This window comes from Polyodon spathula, chromosome 11 (genome assembly GCF_017654505.1).
Source record: "Polyodon spathula isolate WHYD16114869_AA chromosome 11, ASM1765450v1, whole genome shotgun sequence".
NCBI classification, from domain to species: domain Eukaryota; kingdom Metazoa; phylum Chordata; class Actinopteri; order Acipenseriformes; family Polyodontidae; genus Polyodon; species Polyodon spathula.
In genome coordinates this window covers 8,685,964-8,713,046 of record NC_054544.1, presented here as the reverse complement: position 1 = coordinate 8,713,046, position 27,083 = coordinate 8,685,964, and the positions used below count along the sequence as shown (strand labels likewise).

General features: G+C 37.3%; 1 protein-coding gene across 1 annotated transcript in view; it reads right to left on the bottom strand.

Annotated features, from left to right (window-relative positions):
- Positions 1-27,083, bottom strand: part of lrp1bb (low density lipoprotein receptor-related protein 1Bb) — a 348,887-nt gene that overhangs the window by 61,305 nt on the left and 260,499 nt on the right. The window contains exons 42-53 of the mRNA XM_041264893.1: positions 23,997-24,201; positions 20,791-20,983; positions 15,397-15,522; positions 11,475-11,603; positions 11,122-11,241; positions 10,193-10,306; positions 9,631-9,780; positions 8,948-9,070; positions 5,200-5,319; positions 4,328-4,456; positions 3,079-3,201; positions 1,904-2,044 (exon numbers count right to left, since the gene is read on the bottom strand). Of these exons, the coding sequence (XP_041120827.1) occupies positions 1,904-2,044; positions 3,079-3,201; positions 4,328-4,456; positions 5,200-5,319; positions 8,948-9,070; positions 9,631-9,780; positions 10,193-10,306; positions 11,122-11,241; positions 11,475-11,603; positions 15,397-15,522; positions 20,791-20,983; positions 23,997-24,201 (1,673 nt within the window). The remainder of the gene's footprint in view (positions 1-1,903; positions 2,045-3,078; positions 3,202-4,327; positions 4,457-5,199; positions 5,320-8,947; positions 9,071-9,630; positions 9,781-10,192; positions 10,307-11,121; positions 11,242-11,474; positions 11,604-15,396; positions 15,523-20,790; positions 20,984-23,996; positions 24,202-27,083) is intronic.

Sequence of the window (27,083 nt, the reverse complement as noted above, 5' to 3'; positions counted from 1 at the left end):
GCCAGTGTTAACATGTCCCAGTAAATTGTTTCTCCAGAAAGAATCAGGAAACAAAACAATACATTAGTGTTATAAGGGGATATCTCCCTTGGCTATTTCAGCCAAGCATGCATGACACATTGACTGTATCTAGTATTCCAACTGGGAGCTTGTTTTCTCCCCAATTTTAGAATGTCCAATTACATTCTCTTATATTCTCTGCAAGCTATGGTTCAGTGTAGCTAGGTGAGAAGAGATTGTCCTTGCTGACTTTCCCTACATAACCAACCAGAGCACTTGGAATCCCCAGCAAAAATTGGCAACATGGTACAGCCAAGACACAAACCTGCGATCCCATGATTGTATGTCTGTATGTACGTACGTATGTATGTATGATTGTATGTACTGTCTTGCAAATAACATGGTCATGCCTTTACAAGGGAGCCATTTTGGACCCAGGGAGTACTTCTTCTTGATTATTAGGTTTCTAAATGATGTTATGTTACAAGGACTTTCGCCGCCCTCCCTTTTCACTCTTTTTTAAAAAATGTGTGTGTGTGTGTGTGTGTGTGTGTGTGTGTGTGTGTGTGTGTGTGTGTGTGTATATATATATATATATATATATCATGAAATACTTGTTGGAAATGAAACAACATTCCAAATTTGCTGCTTTTAATTAAACGACGTGAAAATAAAACAACTTATATAAAATAACAGTATATATATATATATATATGTCAGGGCATAAACAAAAATATGTTTATACCAGATTATTATTATTTTATGAACTTTTTTATAGTTTCTTCACAAAATTATATACAACTACATACAATCATCACTATGGTTACAAAAGGTAGTGACATCTACTGTCAACTCTACAATGACAATATTTATGATCAATGTATTGTACCATCATGTACGATCTTAGTTATAAATAAAAATTGATACAGGATATGCAGGTTACTTCAAACACATCGTATTTTCATTGTACATTATTTGTACAGTACTGTATTGCGTTCCTTAACAACTATAAAAATGGTGTCTATCGTGCAGGTTTGTAATCATATAATCGTGCACAGCAAATCCTCTGGTACTTTTTTTTATAGGCAGCTCCTTGACTTAAGAATTAACCTTATAAATAATCAAAGAATCTTTACCGAGGTGTTATGAACATGCTTAAATAGCAACAATCACTTTAATTTCAGTGCTTGGGCACCGATGAAGTGATCTCTTTTCTTTGTTGTGTCAAGGGATTAATAAGCCGTGGGTAAATCTTTTTTTTTTTTTTTTGCACGTTCAAGCAGAGTTGCCAATTTAGCAAATTTTTCACCAAATCTAGTGACTATAAGAGCTGACTTAGTGAAATTTGTTGTCAAAAGCTACAAATGTAACAATTTCCAAGCCAGTCATCTGAGAATATCAGAGACATATAAATTGGTAAAGCGTTTCAACTATCCTACAGTTTCCTTTTATAAGAATCACTGTAAGGGTAATTAAATGAAATCCAATAATGCCCCACCCCATTTGAATATGCAAGGAACTCCAATGCATCATTTTCTTAGCAACAGGCTCAACAAGCATGATCGCACCAGCATGATCACCCTGCTCCCCCAGCAATCTCATACTTATAGATTTAGGACTACATCACTGCTCAAGATATGGTTCTGTAACATCAGCAATGTGTTTTGTAGAACAAGAAACAGTGATCTAAGATGTTGAACATTTTACGATTAAAGAAATGTGAAATAAAATGTAATTATGTACCGTTTTTGCCGCCCCCTTCAATTTGCCGCCCTAGGCGGCCGCCCGTTCTGCCTATATGGTTATGCCAGCCCTGAGTATTATGGCATTACATTAGACCTGGGCTGGGATTTTGAGAACATTCTGTATACTCCCGTTCTTACAAATAAAAAGAAAGACTTGCCTGCAGCTGAACACTTTGGGTTTAGAGGAGCTTCATCAGAATGGTCAGGGCAATCTGAATCTCCATCACATTCCCACTGTGCCTTCAACAGACATCTTCCATCCGCACAGCGAAACTCTCCGGGACCACAAGCACGATATACTAAAGATACAGTCAAAGAGAAATTCAGAATTAATTCAAATAATAGGGATATTGTAACAAAGAAATACCTTGCAGCCTCCCTCAATTTCTATTGTCTTTAACGCCTTTCTCACTTATGCAATAACAAAAGCATCACACACAAAGATTTCAAGGATGAGCTGTGATGCTCATGAAATATTTTCATGGTCCAAAACACCTGCTACAATCTGTTTGACTCAAAGAATATGCAAATAAAAATATATTTTTTGGCACTGGAATATTTTGATGTGTCTTTTGTAATTGTTCCTTTGGTGCCTATTCTTCTCAGACAAGTAACAAAAAGGTGTTCTTTACCTGTGCAAACTATATTTACAGGAAACAATTGACATTGCACAAAGCTATTAGGGTCTCAAGAAAAAAAGAAATAGAAGAGAAAAACATTGACATAATAAAGATGATAGTTGATTGCAAAGGAGCTGTCATTATGGTACTATTAATAAACTTGGGCTTCCTAATAAAAAGTCATTTTTATTCATCAATATGCAAGTGACATTGGATACCAAGTAGGAGATAAACAACACTAAAAGGCTGTATCTTATACCCTATTTGTAGAATAACTTAGAATCAACATGTGTACAAGATACAAGAAAGAAAAACAAATAGACAGTTTAATAGAAATGAGAATTTATGTAAAGATCTTCTATTGTATTTAAGAAAAACCTAGGTGTAGATTCAATCCACAAATACAGTGCTTGTAGAATATTAACAGAAGAACACATTATGTTGTGTTGAGTCTGGGATGTGTAATCTATGTGTGAAGGTTTGATTGAACAGGTTATGGACCCTGAGCACTAATGAATTCCACCATGCTCACCTACTATAAAAAGCCACATATTCTAAAAATTCTACTTTATCTAAACTGTCATGTTTGTCACTTACATTGATTGATTGTTATACCCTTCACTGGATTAGATTTATATTTGTTTTTTACATCAGGAAATATAAACAAATGTGATGGAATAAGGAATAAGAAAGGAATAAAAAAGAAAAAATACCACATTCTGGAGACTCATCAGATCCATCTTCACAGTCATTATCATGGTCACATACATATTGTTTTGGAATGCAGGCTTTGTTGTGACATAAAAAGGCATTTTCATCACAAGTGGTGTTTGAGGCTAAAGAAAAAATACATTTTAAAAAGATTCGAGTATGCTTTACACACCATAATGAGACATGTTTTGGATCTGATTTATCTGATATACTGTGTATATATATATATATATATATATATATATATATATATATATATATATATATATATATATATATATATATATAATGCCTCAATAGACTACAGTATTGGATCTGATTGTAAAAGACACTTGGAAGACAGAATGCATGTATTTTAATGGGACTTGTTTATTGACAGAAGCACGTTTGGGGCCTGATTTTCAAAGCTTGGTAACTTGACAAAGCTTGAGTAAATCTCCATGAGTAAAGCTCTGACTAAACTAAAAAGCAAATCACATGTTTGCATATTTTCTTGAGTATGTATATCGTTTAAAGGAGCAAAAGCAAATATTAAATTTAGGACAAAATGCACAAGCAAATCATGTTGACTCTATGCTTCTGGATGTATGTTTGTATGTGTGTGTGTGTGTGTGTGTGTGTGTGTGTGTGTGTGTGTGTGTGTGTGTGTGTGTGAATTGTTCTTCATTTCATTTGGAGCCCTGATGAGCTCATTGTTAAGAGCTCCGCCCCAGTATCTAACATGGAACAAGGCTTATTACATGGTTACATGATATATAAATGAAACAGTGCTATATCCTACCTTAGTTTGAGACATTTTTTGTGGTGTACAGCAGTAGCTTTACCACAGTACTTTTGCACACTATTTGTGCAGTTTTATCATCTTTTTCCCATTGTTATACAATGCATTTACCATAGTTTCCACTAATGTTTAATAATATACATTACCATACCTCGCTATTCTTTACAATGCTTACCTGTACTGTATCACACTTTCACTACTCCCTATTACACTTTGCTATGATTTTACGATGGTAGCCCTTTATAACGGCAGTTATTCTCAGACATACTGGATTTGCTGCAATACATTTACTGGTAATTTACTTTTTTTCTGCATCCTTTTGACTTACATTTTTTTTAAAACTCCATCTGTCTGAAATCATCAAAAAAACTACACAAATAAAACCACTAGCAGTGAATGTAGTAGATTAATTAATCATATGTTACTTACATTTTCCTTTTTGCAAATTAAATGAAAGCACTGATAGTTACCACAGCCAGCTGCAGAGAGCTCATCACTTCCATTAGGGCAGTCCCTCTCTCCATCACACAGCCAGCGTTGAGGGACACAGGCATGAGAACCAGGGCAGCTAAACATGCCTGTGGCACAGGTTACGGAACCTGGTAAAAGTAAAAGGATCCCGCAATTCAAATCATCATGCAAGAGAAAAATAGTGCCAGCTTTCTATAAATATGGTGCTGTATTGGCAAATGTAATATAATGTTATATTTATCAATATGAATGTAAAAACAGGTGTGTCATATTTGTAACCCTTTTTAAATAGTATTGTAGCACACCTGTATACAGAAAGACAAAAAATCCTTAAAGAACGAATCAGGTGATTAAAATGTTGCTCGCCCCTATTAACACTAACTACTGGGTAAGGCTTATGGATCATACTGTATAAAATCATGAGTTATTAGGTATCCAGCTACAGTACAGTCACATCTAATGATCTTGTCTTTCTGCTTGATATATATTGTAACTTTGTTTTATTTCAATAACCACATTTATTTTTAAACTATACTATTTACAATTATGGAGGATTTAACCGTTACTGGGTGAATGTTCTGTTGTATTATTAGGTAATTTCAAGTTATCAATAAAAGAGAATTATTATTATTATTATTATTATTATTATTATTATTTATTATTATTATTATTATTATTATTATTAGTACTAGCAGTAGTATTTAAATGGCAATGGAAAACATCAGTTTAAACTGTAAAGGAAACTGATAATTGTAATGCAGTAAGGGGAGTAATAAACTGACTCATTTGTGATTTAGCAGTTGGTTCAAACAATTTAATACAATTTAATCAATATAAATTTGCAAAGATGTCATAAAAAGTCATTGCTTACCACACAGTTCTTCACTTTCATCCAGCCCATTCCCACAATCATCCTCCCCATCACAGACCCACTGCTTAGCAATACACTTGTTCTTGGAACAAGCAAACTGATTCCACAAGCAGGAAGAATCTATAAACAGTCAAAAACATATCATTAAGAACTATCCATGCAAAGATTACTTTTAAGAAACATAACCTGCCAACATTCATCCTTTCTCCTACTTCCACTCAAGAACAATCCAAGGCCCTTTTATATGTATTCAAACTCATTTGTTTTGTGAAAGATCATTTTTGTTAAATTTATTTTGGTCTGCAGGTGACCTGACAATCAAACAGCAGACCTTGAATATGTACGGTTTTCAAAACAAAAAATAGGGGATGGGGGTATCACGGGTAGTGTCTGGGAAAAAAGAATAAAGCTAATTTTTGAATGCATCATCCAATTCGCTAAATTTATTCTGTTTAGGTTCCTCATTGAAAAAATGATTGCATTCCACTATGACCTTATGCTTATTAGGCTGTGTAGATAATGCTTCAAGACAGTATGCCACAATTATAGCGTTTGGCTCTCTGGTGGCACAGTTAAATTTCATTAAAAGCTAACATAAATACAAATGTTCATTTGTAATTTGTGGTCTCATTCTGTTACAATATTTTATTTTAGTTTTAATTGGAAACAAACTTGCAGCAAAAAATAGCAAAAAGCAATGTTTAAATATTGAATGAAGGTGAGGTCACACGGGCATAGAGAGCAGAAAATTACACCGTTAATGTTGATATGCACTTATGTCAGCCTTGGTTAACTTGACTTGTGGATAACTCGACACCTTTGCTTAATTCAACATTTCGCTTAAATATAGGGGGACGGCCATATATATATATATATATATATATATATATATATATATTGATATATATATATATATAATATATACATATATGTGTCTTAGAGGAGAGTGGAGAGAGAGAGAGATCCTAGAGAGATAGATAGATAGATAGATCTCTAGAAGGATTCTATCTATCTATCTATCTATCTATCTATCTATCTATCTATATATATATATATATATATATATATATATATATATATATATATATATATATAGCCTAGCCTTATGTTTGTGATGCACTGCCTTCATCATTTCACCTGAAGAGTCAAACTTTACTTTAATGCCAGTGGTGATGCTATTCACCTAAGTTGTGCTTTGACTGAAGACACTGCTTAGGTGATTGACCTTGGAAGTGATACAATAAGACTAACTCAAAGTAAGGCAAGCAACTGAGAACCTTCTTCAACGTGGCACAGTATGGATATAATTTTTTTAAAATCTTTGCTATGACGTTTGTCTTACAATATCTACAATATATAGCAAACAGAAGTACTTGACATATATGATTTACAGAATTATTTAATTATCTTTAACCAAAGAATCCAAGAATGGTTTGCCTTTGGATGCACAACAATCCTGAATTACACAGTCCTCCTCTGCCTAGGTAGCAGCATACACAAGTTCTGCCAAGGAGAACTCTGGTACGAGCGGTCGTTCTACAGAGCAATTACAATCTGAAGCTGGGAATCATCCAAAACAGCTTGAACACACTGGCTGTACACAACAAGGCCATCAGAACTAGGGCAGTCAGTATGTGCTTTGCTCATGAGGTGGAGACCATATATCATCACTTTCTCAAACATATTTTTTGGAAGGGTTGTCCTTTTTTCACATGTAGTTAGTCGGTAATTTCACTTTCTTCTCGATGATTATGTGCTCATTGTAGCAAGGCAATTCTTTGATCAGAAGGGGCACCCAGGGAATATGAGAAATGTCATCCCTTGAGGCTCCTAGCCACAAGCAAGGCTAGAAATTGGCAGCCACAGCAGCTCTATCCCTCAGAGGGTGCCCTTTTGGCATGACACGCATGTACAGTACCCCCCATCTTTATCCTGCTTCAGGATATTCGACCTGCCACTGGTTTCTAAATATAATCCCATAGAAAAGGAAGGGTAGGGGATTCGATAGACAGCAGCCCAATGACCTTGGTATATATTTTGTAACAGTATGTATGGTTCAACTTTCTTCAGTGTGTAGAAAGTTTTTTTTTTTTTTTCTTAGAAGCACTACAAATTGTACTGTAGGACAAACGACTAAATAATATGTCACAAATGAATAATAATGGTGATGTTTTCCATTGTGCATTATACATTTACAGTATACGTTATATACTAACATTTTCTATTCTGTGAAAATATTTAGTTTAAAACCTTACAGGGACAGTGCAATAAAATATATACAGCACACATCTAGTATTTTTGTATTCTGAAGAAATATCTATTCAGATGTATTATGACAACAGGGGACAAATGAATTGCATAATCAGATTTGACATTTTCTGTATGACATTTTATTACAATTTGTATTCATTGCCAATTTTATCCCCCAATAGCAATAGCCTATTGTAAATGATAATTAACTTTACAGTATGGAAAGGTTCACACAATGCTTTCTTTTTTTTTTAAGTGTTAAAAAAAAAAAACTGCGCTGTGAAAGTCTAATATAATTGAACGATCTTGCTTGAAATGATCAATGCTTTCTATTCATAACTTTAAAAGGTCACATTCATAATTACTTTGTGACTTTCCAGTGCTGTGTCTTCCTAATGTCCAGTGGGCTTTGTGAAGTTTTAACTGTGGTCACTCCTGTTCACCATTTGATACAAACATGTCTACAATACTGAACTGCTCATCAGTAGTAACTAGGGTAGCGCTTGCCATTTAAAACACCATAACAGCAATATCAGCTGCTATATTAATCAGTTTAATAAGAAGTGTGTGTCTATGAACCAACACTGCTGATGGGAAAGAAACAAGAGAACAAAAGGCCAAAAGGTAAAGCTGATATTTAAAATTGATCAATACTATGAATGCAGGAGTGTAAGGATTAAGCAATAACAAAGAACATTAAGAAAGTCAGGGCTCATTCAAGGTGTTGAATTGTTAGAATGTGTTGTTTATAGCATTTAATATAATGAGCTTTGTGTAAGGCTTTCTTTCCATTTTGGTTTGTGTGATTCTGATAGCTGGGAAGCAGATCTGAGTAATACACTTCCTGTGTATAGAGATGTACGCTGGTGAAACTGTATCTGTGAGTGTCCGACCTAATATTGAGCAAAAACACTACACAGGTAGAATTGAAAAACAAAAAAAAAACACACACAAAATGAATGATGAGGAAAAGAAATGTCTGAAATGTTTTAACATAGATTGATGCTTGAAACAAAAAAGGCAAACCAAAACAATAACTATAGAAATGTTACTACAGTAAAGTCAGCCAAACGGTATTTCAACAGTTTAGCTCTATTGTATACTGTTCTATAAATATTTATAAACTAATCACAGTGAGATACAAAGGCAAACAATCTAATGTCATTTTTCATATATTGACAAAAACAGCATGGACTATTATTTGTAAATATGCATTCAAACAGGCCTCTAAGTGACACATTTGCTCTACTGCTGTCCCAAGAGCCACTATAGCAAACTGTACTGAAACTTGTGATTTAAATTAGATTCATGTTTAACTATTATGCCCAAACTTTGGCTATGAGATGATATTAAAGCTGTGTTTTGTATGTGCATTTAATGGATGGGTGGATTGATAGCTCTTCTTCATGTATAGTCAGCATTAGATACAGTTTTGATAAACAATTGTATCTTTGTATTTAAGTCTCTTAGAGAATTAAAACAAATAAACTGAGCTTACCACACTGGTATTCATCTGCTCCATCTTCACAGTCTCTTTGTCCATCACACAACCAAACACTTGAGATACAATTTCCACTGGGGCATGCAAAATAACCATCTTCACACTGGTGGCTATGGGAAACTACAATCAAGCACAGTAAGGAAATACATAAAATTAATAGACCAATAATAAGAATACATAGAAAAATAACTTGACAAAATGGGTGCTTTATAGCCACTTCTGTCAAGAGAAGAGATCTAGGTTTCTCCATGATGAATTTGTATATCATTTTAAGTTGACTAAGCTTCAAGATAAAACATATAAGATCAATTTACATTTGTGCTATTTCCAGTGATTAATTAATATAGTTTTTGACATAAAAGTTTGATTTTGCACTTACATTATCTAAATTCAGTGTAATCCAGACCTTATTCATATTGTACATACCGTATACAGATTACTTTCAGCACGAAAGCAATTGTCCTGCAACCACTACTTGAATATTCAATTTTAAAATGAAGCTTGATCTGCTTGTAATTGCCCATAAAATAACAACTTCTCATTTCATGTATTTTGAGGTTTGAATGATTTATGTCAGGACTGCATCTTTTTGGAAGTTAAAAGAACAATGCACATTTCAAAACTACCTGCACTCTTTTTGCATTGATGTAAAATTCAACAACAACATATACAATATTCACCCTGGCAGTTTGTTTCATCTGCATAATCGCCACAATCATTTGACCCATCGCAGATCCATGCTGGAAGAATGCAGAGTGAAGTGGAATTGCAACTAATGAAACCTGTTGCTTTAACCCCAAGTTTGTAAAAATCCAAGCACTCTGTGTTATCTAAAAAAAAAAAAAAAAAATATATATATATATATATATATATATTTTATGCATGGACTGCACAAATTAAGAAAAGACAAAGTAAACCCACATAAATATGTTTGGAATCGCACTTATTTTCCACAAAGGTTCAGATATATGGCAAGTTTTTGTATAAGTCAAGCTATAAGAGCACAATTAAAAAAATATTTCGTATTTAAGCCCCTGCCACTTTGAAACATTCCAGTTTTTAATTATAATAATCTTTAAAAAAAAATAAACTACAGAAAAACACTGAGATGAACTGTACTGGCATGAGTTATATACAATAAAAATTATATAACAAAGCTTGTAAAGTCATTTCATAGTTCGCCTAAACATTTTTCACAATCAAATGTTGTTTTGCATATGAAAAAGATTATACATATCTTACTGCAGTTCTTTTCATCAGAAGCATCTGTACACTCAATGATCTGGTTGCACCAAGCTGAGTTTGCAATGCAGGTCCCATCCTGACAGTGGAATTCTGATGAATTGCATGTAGAATCTAAGAAATATAATTAAAAACACTTAAACAGCTTTCTTGCCATTATATCCATTGCAATGGCAGTAACTCATGCTGTCACACAGCTGCACAAAAAGATGTCAAGATCTAAATTAACCCTTATAATCTAAAACGACAATGAAAACAAGAATAATAGAACAGTGCATTAGTGAGGCAAAGCATCAAAATGCACAGCTGAAACAAACTGAGAGTGTTTTACCATTAGGATATTTAAAAAGCTTTTGAATTGCTTGAATTTGTCACTTTCAATTTATTACAGTTTCACTCAGAGATTTTGAATGTACTTAATTGTATATTCCCAAAGAACTGTTTATTGAATGTAGCCCTTAAAGTTGAAATCCACTTTTTTGTGTTTGTGACAGCTGCTCTGTACAATTGTACATTATATTACAAATTGAGTCTCACTGCCATTCGTTTTCATTGGGATCACAAATCCTTCTAAACATAACATGGTGCAGTTTGGATAAACACATGTGATAAAGGGTCTATAGCCGCAGAAGCATGTCACCGAGCCAAAGGCTTGATTTGGGAGAAGTCAAACTCACAGCAGAAGCAACACATATCTGACTTTTTATTAAAATACACGCCCTAATAAAAAAATAAATACTAAAATGTTTGTCATATAAATAGCTATATCTACTGGGCTAATATAGTGTACTGGGCGTCTCTCTTGCTAGTACTGTATAACATCTTTGACTGAATTTAAATATCATCAATTCTGAAAAATCAGCAATATTATTATTTTTTTTTCTCCAAAGCGTTTTGATGAAATATGTTGGGAAAGTAGCAGTACTTACTATTACAGTTCACTTCATCTGAGTTATCCCCACAGTCATCCAGCCCGTCACAAAACCTACTGTTTGCAACACAGCGCTGATTGTAACAGTGTTTGAAACCTTTCCTGCAGTTCCTGTTATCTGGCAAAAATGAACATCAAAAAGAAATTAACTGAGCAACAGAGAAGACATGTCTTTTCAAGGCACATAGGGAGAGAAAGAAAGAGGGAGAAACGGCGAGGGAGAGGTTTCCAGTTCTGTGTATAGGTCAAAGCAAGACCCTAGAGATAGTTGCTCTAACCTTGTTGTGGTTTTCAACTGCATGCTGCCTAACAATAATACCCAAATAGCACCCACAGAGATTGCATTCTTACCACAATATTGCATTTTCTCATCTGACTTGTCTTTACAATGAGCTATTCCATCACACGTCAGTTGGTAGTCAATGCACTCCCCATTTGCACATTCAAACTCTGTGTGGATACTGCACGAGGAGTTTTTAGCTGAAAAAAAAAATGGAACAAACAGCATTATTTTAGCACTTTCCCCATATAGTTCATAGTCAGATAGCATTTTCTGTTCCGCTATGTCCTCTTGCTATACAAAGGCTTGGTGCTTTGTGCTTATGTAGCAGACTTTGCAAATATGTCTGGGATGTAAACCAACATTTCAAATGAGGTCATCTGTAATATTCCGTCCTTGACTTGACTGGCTTTAAAACTGTCTTAGGGCCTGTGGCAATGTTGCCCCGCTCCTGTGTGTATTTTGTGTTGTATGTTATGTGTACTGTGTTAATGTTGGTTTATAATCATTGGTACATGGGATATAGATGGGTCTGTGTAACACGAGTGTTTAAAATGTATATTTGTATTTAGGCACAAGGATTGCACAGCACTTCACGTGCAGGTAAAATGTAATAATATGTGAGTACGGGGAATGGCACTTTATTAATTCACGTGCAGTTACAGCGCGACTCCAACTGAATGATTGATTAGCAATCGAGCATCGGTACAGCTGCATAAAAGCTGCATGCATGCTTTCACTCAGTCGCGGTTGTGTGTTCAGTGAGTGGAGAACGGGTGTGGAGACGGAGGTAAAAATAGTTAAAATACAAGCTCACCATGTTTTGTCTGTGTAGTCCGTTTTGTTTGTCTCTTTATTTTGGCGAAAGTGCCGTGTCCTGTGTGTTTTGTCTTTACAACCTTTTATTTTCTGTCTGTTTCATTATTAAACACTAAGTGAAACCAATTGCTCAGCTTCACCAAACTCCACCTCTCTGTTGCTTATATCTTGGTTCCTGGTTTCTGGTCTGACGTCACCCACTGCAGCCGTCTTTGTGACAGGGCCTCATGCACTAAACAGCGGTAACCAGTTTACCACGCAGTAAGCCTGTTACTGCATGCTTTGTACATCTGCTACATTCACTAACCAGCGGCAAATGGCTTTGCATTCGAATCGTGCAGAAAAAGATACAACGTGTGACCCATTTACATACAGTTAATAAAGGTAATCCATGGAAATGTATTCAAATTCTCCCCCTAATACCGCGAGGGAGGGACTTGATACAAAAACCAGATTTACTTAAAGCTGCTAACTTTCCTAAGTGTCTTAGCGTTGTAAGTTTATCGCTTATTGAAACCAGGCGGTGTCTGTCTGAATCACAATATAAACAGAGCAGACCACAAGAAGTGCTGTGAGGGAAACAAGATAAACGCGTATATCTGCTTTCAGGTACTGTATTTAATTTTTTCCACAGAAGACTACAAATAAAATGTCAAATATAGGCTACATAGGATGTATTTCATTGGTTTTGTGTCTTAAGGGCAATATTTTAACATACAGTGTTGTAATACCGTATATGATTCTGAAAATGCAATTTACCAAAAGATAACTGCACTTGAACTGTATTACATAATAATTTCCTTTATTCGGATTTTAAATGTGTTTCTTTCTCATTGCAAGATGCAATGGAGGGATAGACAGTGCTGTACAGAATCTCATGATGTACTGTATTTTTTCCATTATGACACTGTACTGCCGAAATGGTCAAGAGACAGTTGTGCTCTTTTAACACATGAATTAAACTGAATTATTTCGGCCCTGAAAACATTTGCATTTTTGTCATGGAAAAGACAGCAGTGAGTACCACACAAATTGTGACTGGCCTGTATAGTAAGTCGAAATCGCTGGAAAAACAGCTGGAAGATTAAAGCTTCTTAAAAGAAAAAAAAAGAAAAAAGAAACATTTATATTTAGCCAACGTTTCGGTACCAGAGTACCTTCAAAACAAACCAGAGGGGAATAAAGGTGAACAAACAAATATTTGTTTTCAGTTAATTATTTTCTATTTCTCCACTTTGACCGTCTCAAAGCAAGACATTCCCGGTGCTACACAGAATTCTGTATCCCCGACATGATTCCATGCCTGTGCAGATGCAGTTTTTCAAAGCTGGACAGGGATGCGTGACATTTCTGTGCCTGAGTCCTGCTGTGTTCTCAGGCACTGCCACTGAGTTCTGCTGCAGTTTGCAACAAATATTGAAAACAAGACAAAACTAATTCTGTAACAAAATAAAACGGCACATTTAACATCACTGATTTTCTACAGTACGCTCAGCCTCCTGTGTTGTTCAATAAACAAAACCCTTGATTAAAAATAACCTTATAAAACTGTATTCTTCTTATAAGACACATTTTTATTTTATTACATGTAAATACTTTTCAGAAACATCAAGCGTTCATGTTCATTAAATCAAGGGAAGTAATGTTAAAACTGTACAATGCACTAGTAAGACCTCATCTTGAATATTGTGTTCAGTTCTGGTCACCTCGCTATAAAAAAGATATTGATGCTCTAGAAAGAGTGCAAAGAAGAGCGACCAGAATTATTCCGGGCTTAAAAGGCATGTCATATGCAGACAGGCTAAAAGAATTGAATTTGTTCAGTCTTGAACAAAGAAGACTACGTGGCGACCTAATTCAAGCATTCAAAATTCTAAAAGGTATTGACAGTGTCAACCCAAGGGACTTTTTCAGCCTGAAAAAAGAAACAAGGACCAGGGGTCACAAATGGAGTTTAGACAAAGGGGCATTCAGAACAGAAAATAGGAGGCACTTTTTTACAGAGAGAATTGTAAGGGTCTGGAATCAACTCCCCAGTAATGTTGTTGAAGCTGACACCCTGGGATCCTTCAAGAAGCTGCTTGATGAGATTTTGGGATCAATAAGCTACTAACAACCAAACGAGCAAGATGGGCCGAATGGCCTCCTCTCGTTTGTAAACTTTCTTATGTTCTTATGTTCTTATGTATAGCAATCTTGATCTAGGCAGGCATCAAATCTAAGGGGATACAGAATTATATGGAGATACAGAAATCTGCGTAACACCGGGCTGCCTCCCCTCATCCTGTGGAGAGCCACTAAAGATGTAGCTGGTGCCGGCTGCTGCCTCCTTGGTTGCTGTCATTCTGACAAAGTGAGAGCTGGACTACCTGTCCTTTGGAGTGGCCATATACTAAAATAAAGGGTGTGTAACGCATTCAGCATTTCGTGTGATATGATGACTGGAAAATTAACTTTTAGCTTGCCTTATTCGTACATGTTATTATATTTGTGAATAGAGCGGAACCGCCTTCCTTTTTGCACGCAGTATGGGTTTCTCTTACCACGCAGTATTTCAGGTCATTTAACACCGTTTAGTGCATGAGGCCCTCTGTAAGCTTTAATGCCATTGATAACATTGAGACTGAGAATTGCAAAAAGCATTCTTTCCAATTATGGGGTTGCTTTGCTTCCTGTCAATAAATTTGTTTAATTTGACAGGTACACCAGCTCACTGTTTTCTGTACTAGAGTATTTAAGTAACTGCCAACAAGCTTCAGGGTAGCTGAAACCTCTGCCACAGCAACTTTGTAAATATACAGGATGAAAGTAACCTGGTCACCTGAGAAATATGTGTGCAACGTCCCACTCCAAGGCGCATGCCAGATTGAAAAACAGGGATCTGCTTTCTTTCATTTTATCACAAAAATTCCAAAGCGCACTTTGCATCATGTATTTTGCTGTTAATTTAGAATTATTAATATTTTTTCCTTCATAAATCATTTTTCAAGTTGCTCTTTGGCATGGATAGCTGTGGCTTATTTGTGGTTTTATTTCAATGAAAAGATAATCAAAGCACTGGTCTTCTAAAAGGTTTCATTAGTTTTGGTTTTACTTGGTAATAAAACGTGGACGGAGCCAAGGAATACAGCTTTCATGAGTGACATTACTGGATTACTGTATTTGATGACTTACACACACATCTATTAGCATCTAAGAGTATTCGTTCTCCCCTACAACTGCAGTTCACCCTTCCATCAGGAGTCAAAATACAAAGGTCATCGCAACCTCCATTTGTCACCTTGCAGGGAGACAATTCACCTGAGAAAGAAAAAACAGAAGGTGTCACAAGAACAACCATTAAAATATTCCATCATGCATGGGACTGTATTATTGAATCACAGTCCAAGAACTCTGTTTTTACATTGAGGTAAGTGTTTATTAGATGCCATAACATGAACTTACAGAACACACATGATGCCCACAGAAGAAAATAAGGAGCTTTCTACAAGTAAGGTGCATTAAAAGTAGTGCAATGTTCTCTGTGAGTTAAGACTGGTGAGTAAAAAAAATGTCAACTGAGGTCAGAGTTGAGACATTGATCTGTTTGGCAATTAGTTAATATGCAGCTTTAAAATAATAAAAATATATTTAATTTATTGACACAGTACAGTACTACTATACAATAAAGTGAGCAGGCATTTGTGCTCTTTTTGAAATGTGGTTTGCAATGACTGTCATTTTAAGAAAACTATGGGGCATACCCCTTGAAACCCTGGGTACTGACAAGCAAACAAAAAACACCAAAGCATTTTATTTCCCAGTACAAATGGAGACGTTTCACTTGTCTGCATAGTGTCAAACACAACTGTTAAATAACAAAAGCTAAGTTCCCTGGGAAATCCAGGGTTACTACAGTATGGCCTCATCAGGAGTTGAAAAATGAAAAATGCAAAAAAAAAATAATAATTCTGAGTGATGGGGGGGCTTTCTGAATGGTAGAATATGTTGATAAGTTGTGGGGGTGAGTTGGCATGTGGGGGAATTAATGACAGACTCAGAAAGTTGTCCAAATGACTTAAGTTACAAAAATAATTTGCTAGAGTACGAAATTGGACTCTAACTGTAGTTTTTCTTCACCATGTAGAATTAAACATTTTGTTGAGCATGGCAAGAAAAAGTAGGAAACATCAAATCAATGAGCCACAATGCTCTCAGGCTGCCGAGAATCAGACAGAGACTGCCTGCTACAGCTATCATGGCCAAGTCAGCTTGTATAAGTTGATATTAAAATGCACTGCAGATGAAAAGCATATCTCCACTAAACTTCATAAAGTCATAACAAGTAATAACATTTAGAGAAATCCAGAAACTACTATTGGCCATATTCATGGCAGAATAAATCAATTGTATTCTTCTGTGACAACTAATCCACTGCATAAAGGTCGCTCCTCCTCTACCCTTATGATCATCTGCAATTTTTGGTATCACTAATAATGCTGCAGATGCTTACTCACCTACAGGTTCCACGGTTCAGAAGTCTGGTTCTCTCAGCACACCCTTACTTGCCCCTGCCACAATCTCCTCACCTCAACTCAAGACTACTTGACCTTGCTCCTTCTATCCTTTCCTTTTACGCAACCAGCCGGTCAGCTTTCACCTATTGGTCGGCATTAAACAAAGTAATTTAAGAAAAGACTGAATATATTTTACTATTTTTGTTAGTTTTGTCCAGTTGGGTTTGGAATTTGGTGTCTGCCCAAATTTCTGTCAGAGCTTCAGTTTCTCCCACTGTCCAGATTTCCACAGTGAAAAACTAGGACTTTTTTCCCTTCAATTCACTGCCGTTCAAAAAACAGTAGGCTATACAATAAAACAATAATAGTTAAACAATTAAACATTTGGTTAATTTAATGTACACCATAACTCATTTTGTTCTTTATATTGTCATCTAGTCAACACGTGTTAATGTACAATCAGCCAGATTTTAAAAAGAGATCAGCTATTACCACTTAAACATATGGTATATACATAATCAAAATGATTAAACAAATAAGATATATAATTGTTTAATTTATTTTTGAATGGTGCTAATACAACCTAATTCATTATTCTGCTATGAACTTGTAGAGCACACTGATGCAGTTTTGTACTAAATAAAAAAAACATCTGTATATACAATAGCAAAACCAGGATGATTAACAATGTTACTGTTTCCGACTGGGACAACTAATTAAGGCTGAAACTGTGACAATCTCAGACTTCACAGGATGTCTGGTAACCCTAATGTAGTTCCCAAAGACATTTTTAGTTTTTTGCTCTACTTGTTTCCTCAGAATATGAACTAAACTAAGCGTGAAATGTTTACTTCTGAGTGAGGTTACCTGGTATAGTTTATTACCTGTGTGCAAACAGAGGTCAGAAGACAGAGTCCAGCAGTTGTTCACACTGCGGTTTAGCAAGTGAACCAGACTCTGGTTCACCGTTTGCCAAACGGACCGAGACCACCTCTTTAGGTTCATTTCCCAAATGGACTTTTTTATTCACACTTTACACCAAAAGTACCGAACCATAGCAAGTGAAGATGAAACCCTGTAAATGCACCCAGTGTGAACAGACCCTTAGAGTCTTATATTTGCTTCTCTCTCTCCCTGATAGTATGCCCAAAGGGGGCCATTTCTCCATCTGGACCACCAGAGGTTTCCTTTCCATTGGTGGATCAGTAACAGGGAGAAGCAGGTCCTGTTTTGGGGGCAAGTAAAACTGACTTCCCAAGCTCAGGGGCCTGGCTATGCCTCCTTGCATGCTTATTTCTTTTCTTTTTTTTTTCTCTTTCCAGCCTTGCAGTCTCCCGTTGAGGGAAATTTGGTTCACTGGTCTGGCAGCAAGCTGGGGGAGACCTCTGAACTTCTCTTCATTGTTTCAATTCTCCTTCTAGCCTTATTTAACATAAATTATATTACTATTATAAAAAAGTGGATGTTTGAAAAAACACTGACTCCAGTCTGGACATAAACCCAAATAGGACAGGATTTATTGAATTATCATATCCAAAACAGAGAAACATTCCCTGCAGGAAATGTTTTCCAGAACAACAGATCAAACCTGGTCAAGCATTTTGCGTATAATACTAATAAGGAATTATTGTGAGTATTTAGGCTTTAAAGAAGCACAATCAATAGGATTTGTAAAACAAACACCACTGACAATGTTTCTGAGAAATAACAAGGGAACTTTAATTGACATTTCAAAATTCTAAATTCCAAATGTGGGGAGCCAGTCATTGTTGCAGTGAGTTTTCTGACAGCCTTAAAATCTTCACAAGGCCACTGTATTTTCCTTTGAGACAACTGAGTTTGAGTACAGTGCAAGACTTTGAGGATACACGTTGACCCTCCATATATATATATATATATATATATATATATATATATATATATATATATATATATATATATATATATATATATATATATATATATATACACACACACATATACAGTACTGTTCAAAAGTTTTAGGCAGGTGTGGAAAAATGCTGTAAAGTAAGAATGCTTTCAAAAATAGACATGTAAATAGTTTATATTTATCAATTAACAAAATGCAAAGTGAGTGAACAGAAGAAAAATCTACATCAAATCAATATTTGGTGTGACCACCCTTTCCCTTCAAAACAGCATCAATTCTTCTAGGTACACTTGCACACAGTTTTTGAAGGAACTCGGCAGGTAGGTTGGCCCAAACATCTTGGAGAACTAACCACAGTTCTTCTGTGGATTTAGGCAGCCTCAGTTGCTTCTCTCTCTTCATGTAATCCCAGACAGACTCGATGATGTTGAGATCAGGGCTCTGTGGGGGCCATACCATCACTTCCAGGACTCCTTGTTCTTCTTTACGCTGAAGATTGTTCTTAATGGCTTTCGCTGTATGTTTGGGGTCGTTGTCATGCTGCAGAATAAATTTGGGGCCAATCAGATGCCTCCCTGATGGTATTGCTTGATGGATAAGTATCTGCCTGTACTTCACAGCATTGAGGAGACCATTAATTCTGACCAAACCCCCAACTCCATTTGCAGAAATGCAGCCCCAAACTTGCAAGGAACCTCCACCATTCTTCATTATTGCCTGCAGACACTCATTCGTGTACCGCTCTCCAGCCCTTCGGCGAACAAACTGCCTTCTCATCAGTCCAGAGCACCTGCTGCCATTTTTCTGCACCCCAGTTCCTGTGTTTTCGTGCATAGTTGAGTCGCTTGGCATTGTTTCCACGTCGGAGGTATGGCTTTTTGACCGCAAGTCTTCCATGAAGGCCACTTCTGACCAGACTTCTCTGGATAGTAGATGGGTGTACCATGGTCCCACTGTTTTCTTCCAATTCTGAGCTGATGGCACTGCTGGACATCTTCCGATTGCGAAGGGAAGTAAGCATGATGTGTCTTTCATCTGCTGCAGTAAGTTTCCTTGGCCGACCACTGCATCTATGGTCCTCAACGTTGCCTGTTTCTTTGTGCTTCTTCAAAAGAGCTTGGACAGCACATCTGGAAACCCCTGTCTGCCTTGAAATTTCTGCCTCGGAGAAACCTTGCTGACGCAGTATAACTACCTTGTGTCTTGTTGCTGTGCTCAGTCTTGCCATGGTGTATGACTTTTGACAGTAAACTGTCTTCAGCAACCTCACCTTGTTAGCTAAGTTTGGCTGTTCCTCACCCAGTTTTATTCCTCCTACACAGCTGTTTCTGTTTCAATTAATGATTGTGTTTCAACCTACATATTGAATTGATGATCATTATTACCTGTTTGGTATAGTTGTTTAATCATACACCAGACTATATGCCTACAAAATCCCTGACTTTGTGCAAGTGTACCTAGAAGAATTTATGCTGTTTTGAAGGCAAAGGGTGGTAACACCAAATATGGATTTGATTTAGAATGTTCTTCTGTTCTATCACTTTACATTTTGTTAATTGATAAATATAATCTATTAACATGTCTATTTTTTAAAGCATTCTTACTTTACAGCATTTTTTCACACCTGCCTAAAACTTTTGCACAGTACTCTGTGTGTGTGTGTGTGTGTGTGTGTTTGTGTGTGTGTGTGTATATATATATATATATATATATATATTATATATATATATATATATATATATAAACCAAAAGTACTGTAAATCATTCCCAGGTTTTATAATAGACATCAAATTAATCTTCAAATTCAATTTCATGGAGATGAACAATTAATTAAGCACTGTATTCTTATAATTTTCCCCAAGTAACTGTCAAAGAGTATGAGCCAATTTACATTTTATACTATATCACAAATCAGGGAATCAAGACGCACATAACTTATACTGCATCAATCCATGGGCAAAATTTACTTGTGTTACACCCATGAATGACTACTCAAAGCAACGCAATAAACATCCAATGCACCTAAATGCCCCTAAAATTAGACATGTCATTTTATAGGGGCTAGCTCTTGGAGGACCACTGCAATACGTCACATTACACATGTACCGTTTGACACATGAATATAAAATGTAACTGAAACAAAATCTTTGTTATTAATGAGAAAAACTTAATCATACTCACAGCTATTGGTATCATTGGCCACAGCCACAATTCCCATTGGTTGATGAGGTATATCGGCTCGTAGTATCTTCATCTCACCTCCTGTGTACTTATTTGAACGTAGAATTGCCCGCTTTACCCAATCTGACCAAAAGATGAAGTCGCCATAAATTGCCAGACCAAAAAAGGTTCCTGGTCCTGACTTCACAATGACCTGTGATTTAAGCAGAACATCAATTGAATTGGATCCAACTCAACAAGACTACTTCAGTAACATGTCTGATTTATTTTTAGGAAGGGTCAAAATACAGCTTCAGTAGTCTCTTGCTAATATATAGTGTAAAAATGATATTATCCCTCATTGAAAATGTCCTTTTATATTTTTTTCTTGATTCAGAAAAAGGCCCCAAGACTCAAGTTACCAAAATACCTTAACATAATGTTGAAAAAGGCAGAAAAGTAACTGGAGAATGTAACCTACAAAGACTATTGAAGGACACAGCGTTTTCATTTAAATTCATAACCTTACTGCATGTAATTCTGCACATTTTTAGAATTCAAGTTTGCTCATTGCTATGTTTGTATGGGATATATTTTTTTAATTATAATTTTTCCTGGGGGAGGGGGTATTTACTGAGGTTAGAGGGAGTGCCAATGACTTTTAGTACATACCTTTTTAAAGATATGTTTAAGTTTAGCAAGGAAAGTGAACAGGGTATTCTGAACATATTAGTAAATGATCATGGCCTATGGTCAGCTGCAACTCCTGTAGACCTATTAAAATCATAAGGCGAGGAGGGGTTAGAAGAAAAAAACACCTTGAAATTGGGAACTAGTACATTTTTGTAACAGTTGTCCCTATATATACCATCTTGTCATTGATCACTGTCTCCACACGATCATTAATAGAGGTCAGTGGAGCAGAGTTGCAGAGATCAAATAGAGGGATTAGCCCACCCACGCTTTGACAGATCCATCTGGATCCTAGGGAACTCTATATATATGAATATAATATATATATATATATATATAATATTAGTCTATATTATATTATATATATAGAATATATATATATATATATATATATATATCTATATTTATAGTATATATAAGATATATATATCATATGATCAGGCACATAAAAGGATGCTATGATGCTACTCTAAGTTTTAATACAGCCAACCCATATAGTATGAACCTTTGAAATAAACAACAAAGTGTTTTTAGCCTGAAACAGTATCTACAGCAGCCAAAGAAATTTTGAGCAGGTGTCAAAGCTGCATTCTGGATTATGATAGTCATCCATGACAGGTTATTTACCTCGTGGGGATGCTTTTCTAAATTTGCTAGCACAAACTAAAGTACAGTAGAACGTTGCATATCCGACTGTCACATAACCACCCTGATCAATTAATCGCCTCGCTAAATGAATAAATAAATAAATATTAAACGTAGGCTACAAGAGTAATGGCATTGGCAGGAAATGTAGCTTCCACGATGAAAACAGAAAGAAAGCGTTATAGCAATCAGCCTTTTGGTGCATTCCCCTTTAAGAGAGGCGGGCTGTGTGCATGTGTCAGTCAGCAGTGAGCAGCAGTGACGTTTCAATACACCAGTCAAGAAAGCCTTTTTTGTGCAATGTGTTTATATGATGGAGCGCACGGTTGCAGATATTGGCAGCGTATTTTTGTAGATTTTAAATGCATTTGAATTAAACAAAGCAAGCTTCATAAACACAATGCTTACCGGTCGTTTGTTTAAAACAGCCGAAGCAATATTCAAACCAAGCTGCTTATCAACTGTTCGCAATGTCAAGAAAGAACGTAAAGTACCACGACAGATATATTAAGAAAGCAAAACCAGGGAGGCAGGGACTTTTAGAGTTAAGAAAGAAGCCATCAATTGCAGGTTACTGTGCATTTACTGTTTTGTTTTGTATTTAAAAAGAAAACAAAAAAAACTTTGCGTGGAGATGGCAAACCGCATAGCAACACTGTGCATTTGTAGCCTAATTAATCCTGTTTACGTTTGCTTACTTTTAAAGCAAAAACAAATCCCCATGTTTAAAGCAGTTTGTGTGTTGTTTTTTTCTCACCAACCTATTTATGGATGTGTAAATGCTTTTTATATAGAGGTTCGCAAATCAGACTTTTTCACATATCCGCCTATACTCCAGTCCACAGGAAGTCGGATATGCGACGTTGTACTGTAAAAGCTATGCTTTGAAAACAAGGTGGTATGTCCTTATAAGGTCATTGGCAGGCAGATCTTTGAATTTTCTTGGGATCTTTGGGTTTTTTTTTTTTTTTTTTTTTTTTTTAAGAATAGAGAAAAGGTTAAATACAGGTGTACTTTTTTGTGTGGTTTCAAAGTTCCAGAAGTCTATGGGTATACACAGTATGTATATATATATATATATATATATATATATATATATATATATATATATATATATATATATATATATATATATATATATATATATATATATATATATATATATATATATATGTGTGTGTGTGTGTGTAGTGTTACAGAAAAGGGCAAGTACTCTCACCAAGTTTGATTGGTGCTGCATACCCTGACATTTAACTTTAAATTTCAGTTCATAAAGACATTTTCTTACTTGACCTGATCTCACAATACATGCAAGCTATAGAGGATATTAAAAAAAAAACAGTGCTGGCACATACAGAGGGTCCTCATAATCTTTTAAACGTATATGTTTAATGGTATGCAATCTTAAACTGCTGCAGGAGACAAAGAGTGTACAAAAATGCAGTTATTGTGTTCCCCATGCAGAGTGTGACAGGCATACTGACATGTGGGTCAGTTAAACAGTTAAATGGAATGTATCATGTATCTTAGTATTACATACCCTACTAGATACTGTACTTTATAGAACAGTCGTTCAATCCATAACAATGTACATGTATTTGCATTATATTTATAGACGTGGACTACATGGGAATTTTAATATAGAATAAGTGGAGCAGCAATCGATTCGGCTAAAAATGTTGCCTAATAGTAAAAAAAAAATGGTTATTTAAATGTGTGTTCACACCAACAGAACGCAGAACAAATTAATAAATAAATATCACGTATCGCTTACCATTGTGACAAACATAAAAAATGTGTAATTTATATAAAAACTAAATTACAACATACACATTTTTACCATCTATAAAATACAATAAGAGTATTTAAATCAAACCAGCTGTACTTACGTATCTGTGTGAGCCATCATATTCACACCTTTCAATTTTCCCCAAGCTTCCATCTGAGAAGTACAGCTTCTCTGCTTTGTGGTCTATGGTCAGCCCGTTCGGTGTGAGGATGTCGGTGCTCACAATGACCTGGATGTTGTTTCCTGCCAGTGTGGCCCTCATGATGCTTGGGTGCTGCTCATTCCAATTAGTCCAAAACATTAAACTGCAGGCATAGAAAATAAATACATCATTAGTGTGTGGAATGTGTGCCTTATCTGTAGAAACCATAATGTGACGTTTATCAATTTATATTTTATGTATATATGTCTACACTTGTACAAGCTGAAAAAGGAGGCCAGAAACATAACAAATTGGTTAACCAGTTTAATTTAAAAAAAAAAAAAAAATTCATTTTTGCGAGGCAGATCTATAACAGAAAAACAAGCAGAAAAAATACATTTACAGGTTTGACTCTGAAGTAAATTTCAAATTTTACACCCTAATGATTTCCTGTATCTGATCTTTCACAGTGGGCACTGCTCATTGTCTTTCTCACTGAATCTCACTTTGATTGCAAATGAGCATATACAGTATGCCATTGTGATATAGTGACAACTGCATTTCCAATAAAGGAAATCAAATTGTTGCATAATATTATGGCACTATGCACATAAAACCACTTGTAATTGCAACTTCTATTAGTGCGGGTTTCAGCCAACATATAATGTCAAATCGTCAATCGGTCTGTTAATCGTCGCCAGCTATTAGTCTGGTCGACGCAGACCACAGCGGAGTACCCAAGCCTTTCGGTCTCGTGCCAGGCACATCCAATTCTGTCCCATTTCTTGTCGGAGCTGGTCTCTCCACCGAGTGGCTGGACGACCGAGCGGTCTTTTGATGTCACAGCCAGTGTCCATCGGCCGTTGGTCCTCCTTGCCAGGTGGCCGGCCCAGCGCTTCTTCAACTTGTCGGCCAACTCGACCGCGTCCTTGACCTTGGTCATCTGCCACATCTGCTCGTTGCTGATCCGGTCCGTCCGCTTGACGCCAACCATCCGGCGCTCGATCGCCCGTTCGGTGACGGCCAGTTTCAGCCGGTCGGCCGCAGTCAGCGACCATGTCTCTGCGCCGTAAAGCATCGCCGGCAGCACGGTGCTGTTGAACAATTCGGCGCGCCGGGTCATGTTGTTGCCCATGTTGTTGACCACCTCGGCGATGGAGGCGTAGCTGATCCAGGCGGCCTTCCGTCTGCACGCTAGCTCGCGGCTGTTCTTGTGCTCCATCGTCAGTTCTTGGCCCAGATAGATGTAGCTGTCGACCTGTTCGATTTGGTTCTGGCCGATGTGAATGGTGTTGTCTGCGACCTGTGCGTTTCGCATCCACTTGGTCTTGGCCATGTTGATCTTGAGGCCGACTGTGGCACCGGCCTGGTTGAGTTCAGTCAGTCGCTGCTGCACGTCGGCCACGAGCTGCCGATCAGCACGATATCGTCGGCAAAGCGCAGGTGGTTGAGCCATCGGCCGTTGATCTTGATGCCGGTGTTGTCCCAGGAGCTGGCGGAATACGTGCTCCAGGCAGGCGGTGAAAAGCTTGGGCGATATCGGGTCACCCTGCTTGACCCCACGGCCGACTGTGATGCGCAGTGGTCGGTCGAATAGGTTGATGTCGGTGGTGCAGCCACTGTTCAATTCCTGTAAGAGGGCTATATACTCGTTACCGATGCCCTGTTGTTGGAGGGCGAGTAGCACAGCGTTCATCTCGGCTGTGTCAAAGGCCTTTTCATAGTCGACGAAGGTGAACACCAAGGGGGTCTTGTACTCGCGGCTCTTTTCCAACAGTTGGTTCAGCACATGGATGTGGTCCATGGTGCTGTAGCCGGCCCTGAAGCCGGCTTGTTCGGGTGGCTGTTGTTCGTCTAACTGCTTGGCCAGTCGGTTGAGCAGCACCTTGGTGAAAATCTTGTAAGTGGTGCACAGGAGCCAGATGGGCCAGTAGTTGCTGAGCTGCTCGCGGTTGCCCTTCTTATACAGCAGCACTGTCCTGGCCGTCTTCCACTGGTCCGGGATCTTTTTTTGCGCAAAGTAGCGACTGAAACGGCTGGCCAAGGCTGCCCATAGAGTCTGTCCGCCCTCCTTGAACAGCTCGATCTCGATGCCGTCCAGCCTGGGCACTCCGTCCTTCTCGGCCTTTTCGATCGCGTATTGGACCTCGCTGATAAGCACCGGTGGAATGGCTGGCAGTGTGTCGTGTTGCAGGTCGAGCGGGTCGACTGGGACTTCGCAGTAGAGGTCGCAGTAGAAGCGGCTGCATTCGGCCTTGATGCCCAATCGGGATCTGATCGTCCGCCCGTCGGCTGTCTTCAATGCCGGAATCTGGCCGCGTTTCTGCTGCATCAGCCGTCTGCACTTCTTCAGGCTCTTTCGCTCTTCGGCGGCTGCTAGCAGGCGCTTGTTCTTGTACTGCTCCAGGTCGGTTTTGAGCCGTGCCCGGATCAGCTTGCAGAGTAGGCCATACTCGACGTGGTCTGCGCCGTCTGCCCGCATTTGCAGCCTTTTCTGAAGAAGGGCTTTGGTGTTGTCCGATATTCGGTTGGCTCGGTTGTTGGTGCTCGGCTTTGCAGCTGCATCGCGTGCTGACCGGAGCTTGTTCGCGAATTGGTCGTAGTCGTTGGTGATGTCGTCGTCGGTCTTCCCCTCGCCGGCGCCTAGAGCGACTGTCGACCCGTCTTCCCAGCGCACGTGCAGCGGCTCTCGACGCCTCGTCTCGCACAAGCCGAGGATGTCGCACCTGATGTTGGCCTTTTCAGCGATGATGGATGCCAGGTCGGTTTACATATAATGTAGAACTTTTAATGAATAATAATAATAATAACACAATATTTATGGAGGAGCCCATCCCCTTTCCTAAGGTGCTTGCAGTGCAATCTGAAAATGTAAAAATCCATTTTATTGCAGATTGCTTTATATGATTCTGTATCCTAAATAAATAGGAATTGACTCTATTTACATTGCCTTTTAAACCCTTTTGGGGAAGTTTATAGATAAGCAAAAGCAAAAGTAAAGAAACATTTATGAAAACATTAGCTTGATTTAATAGAAGCTTGATC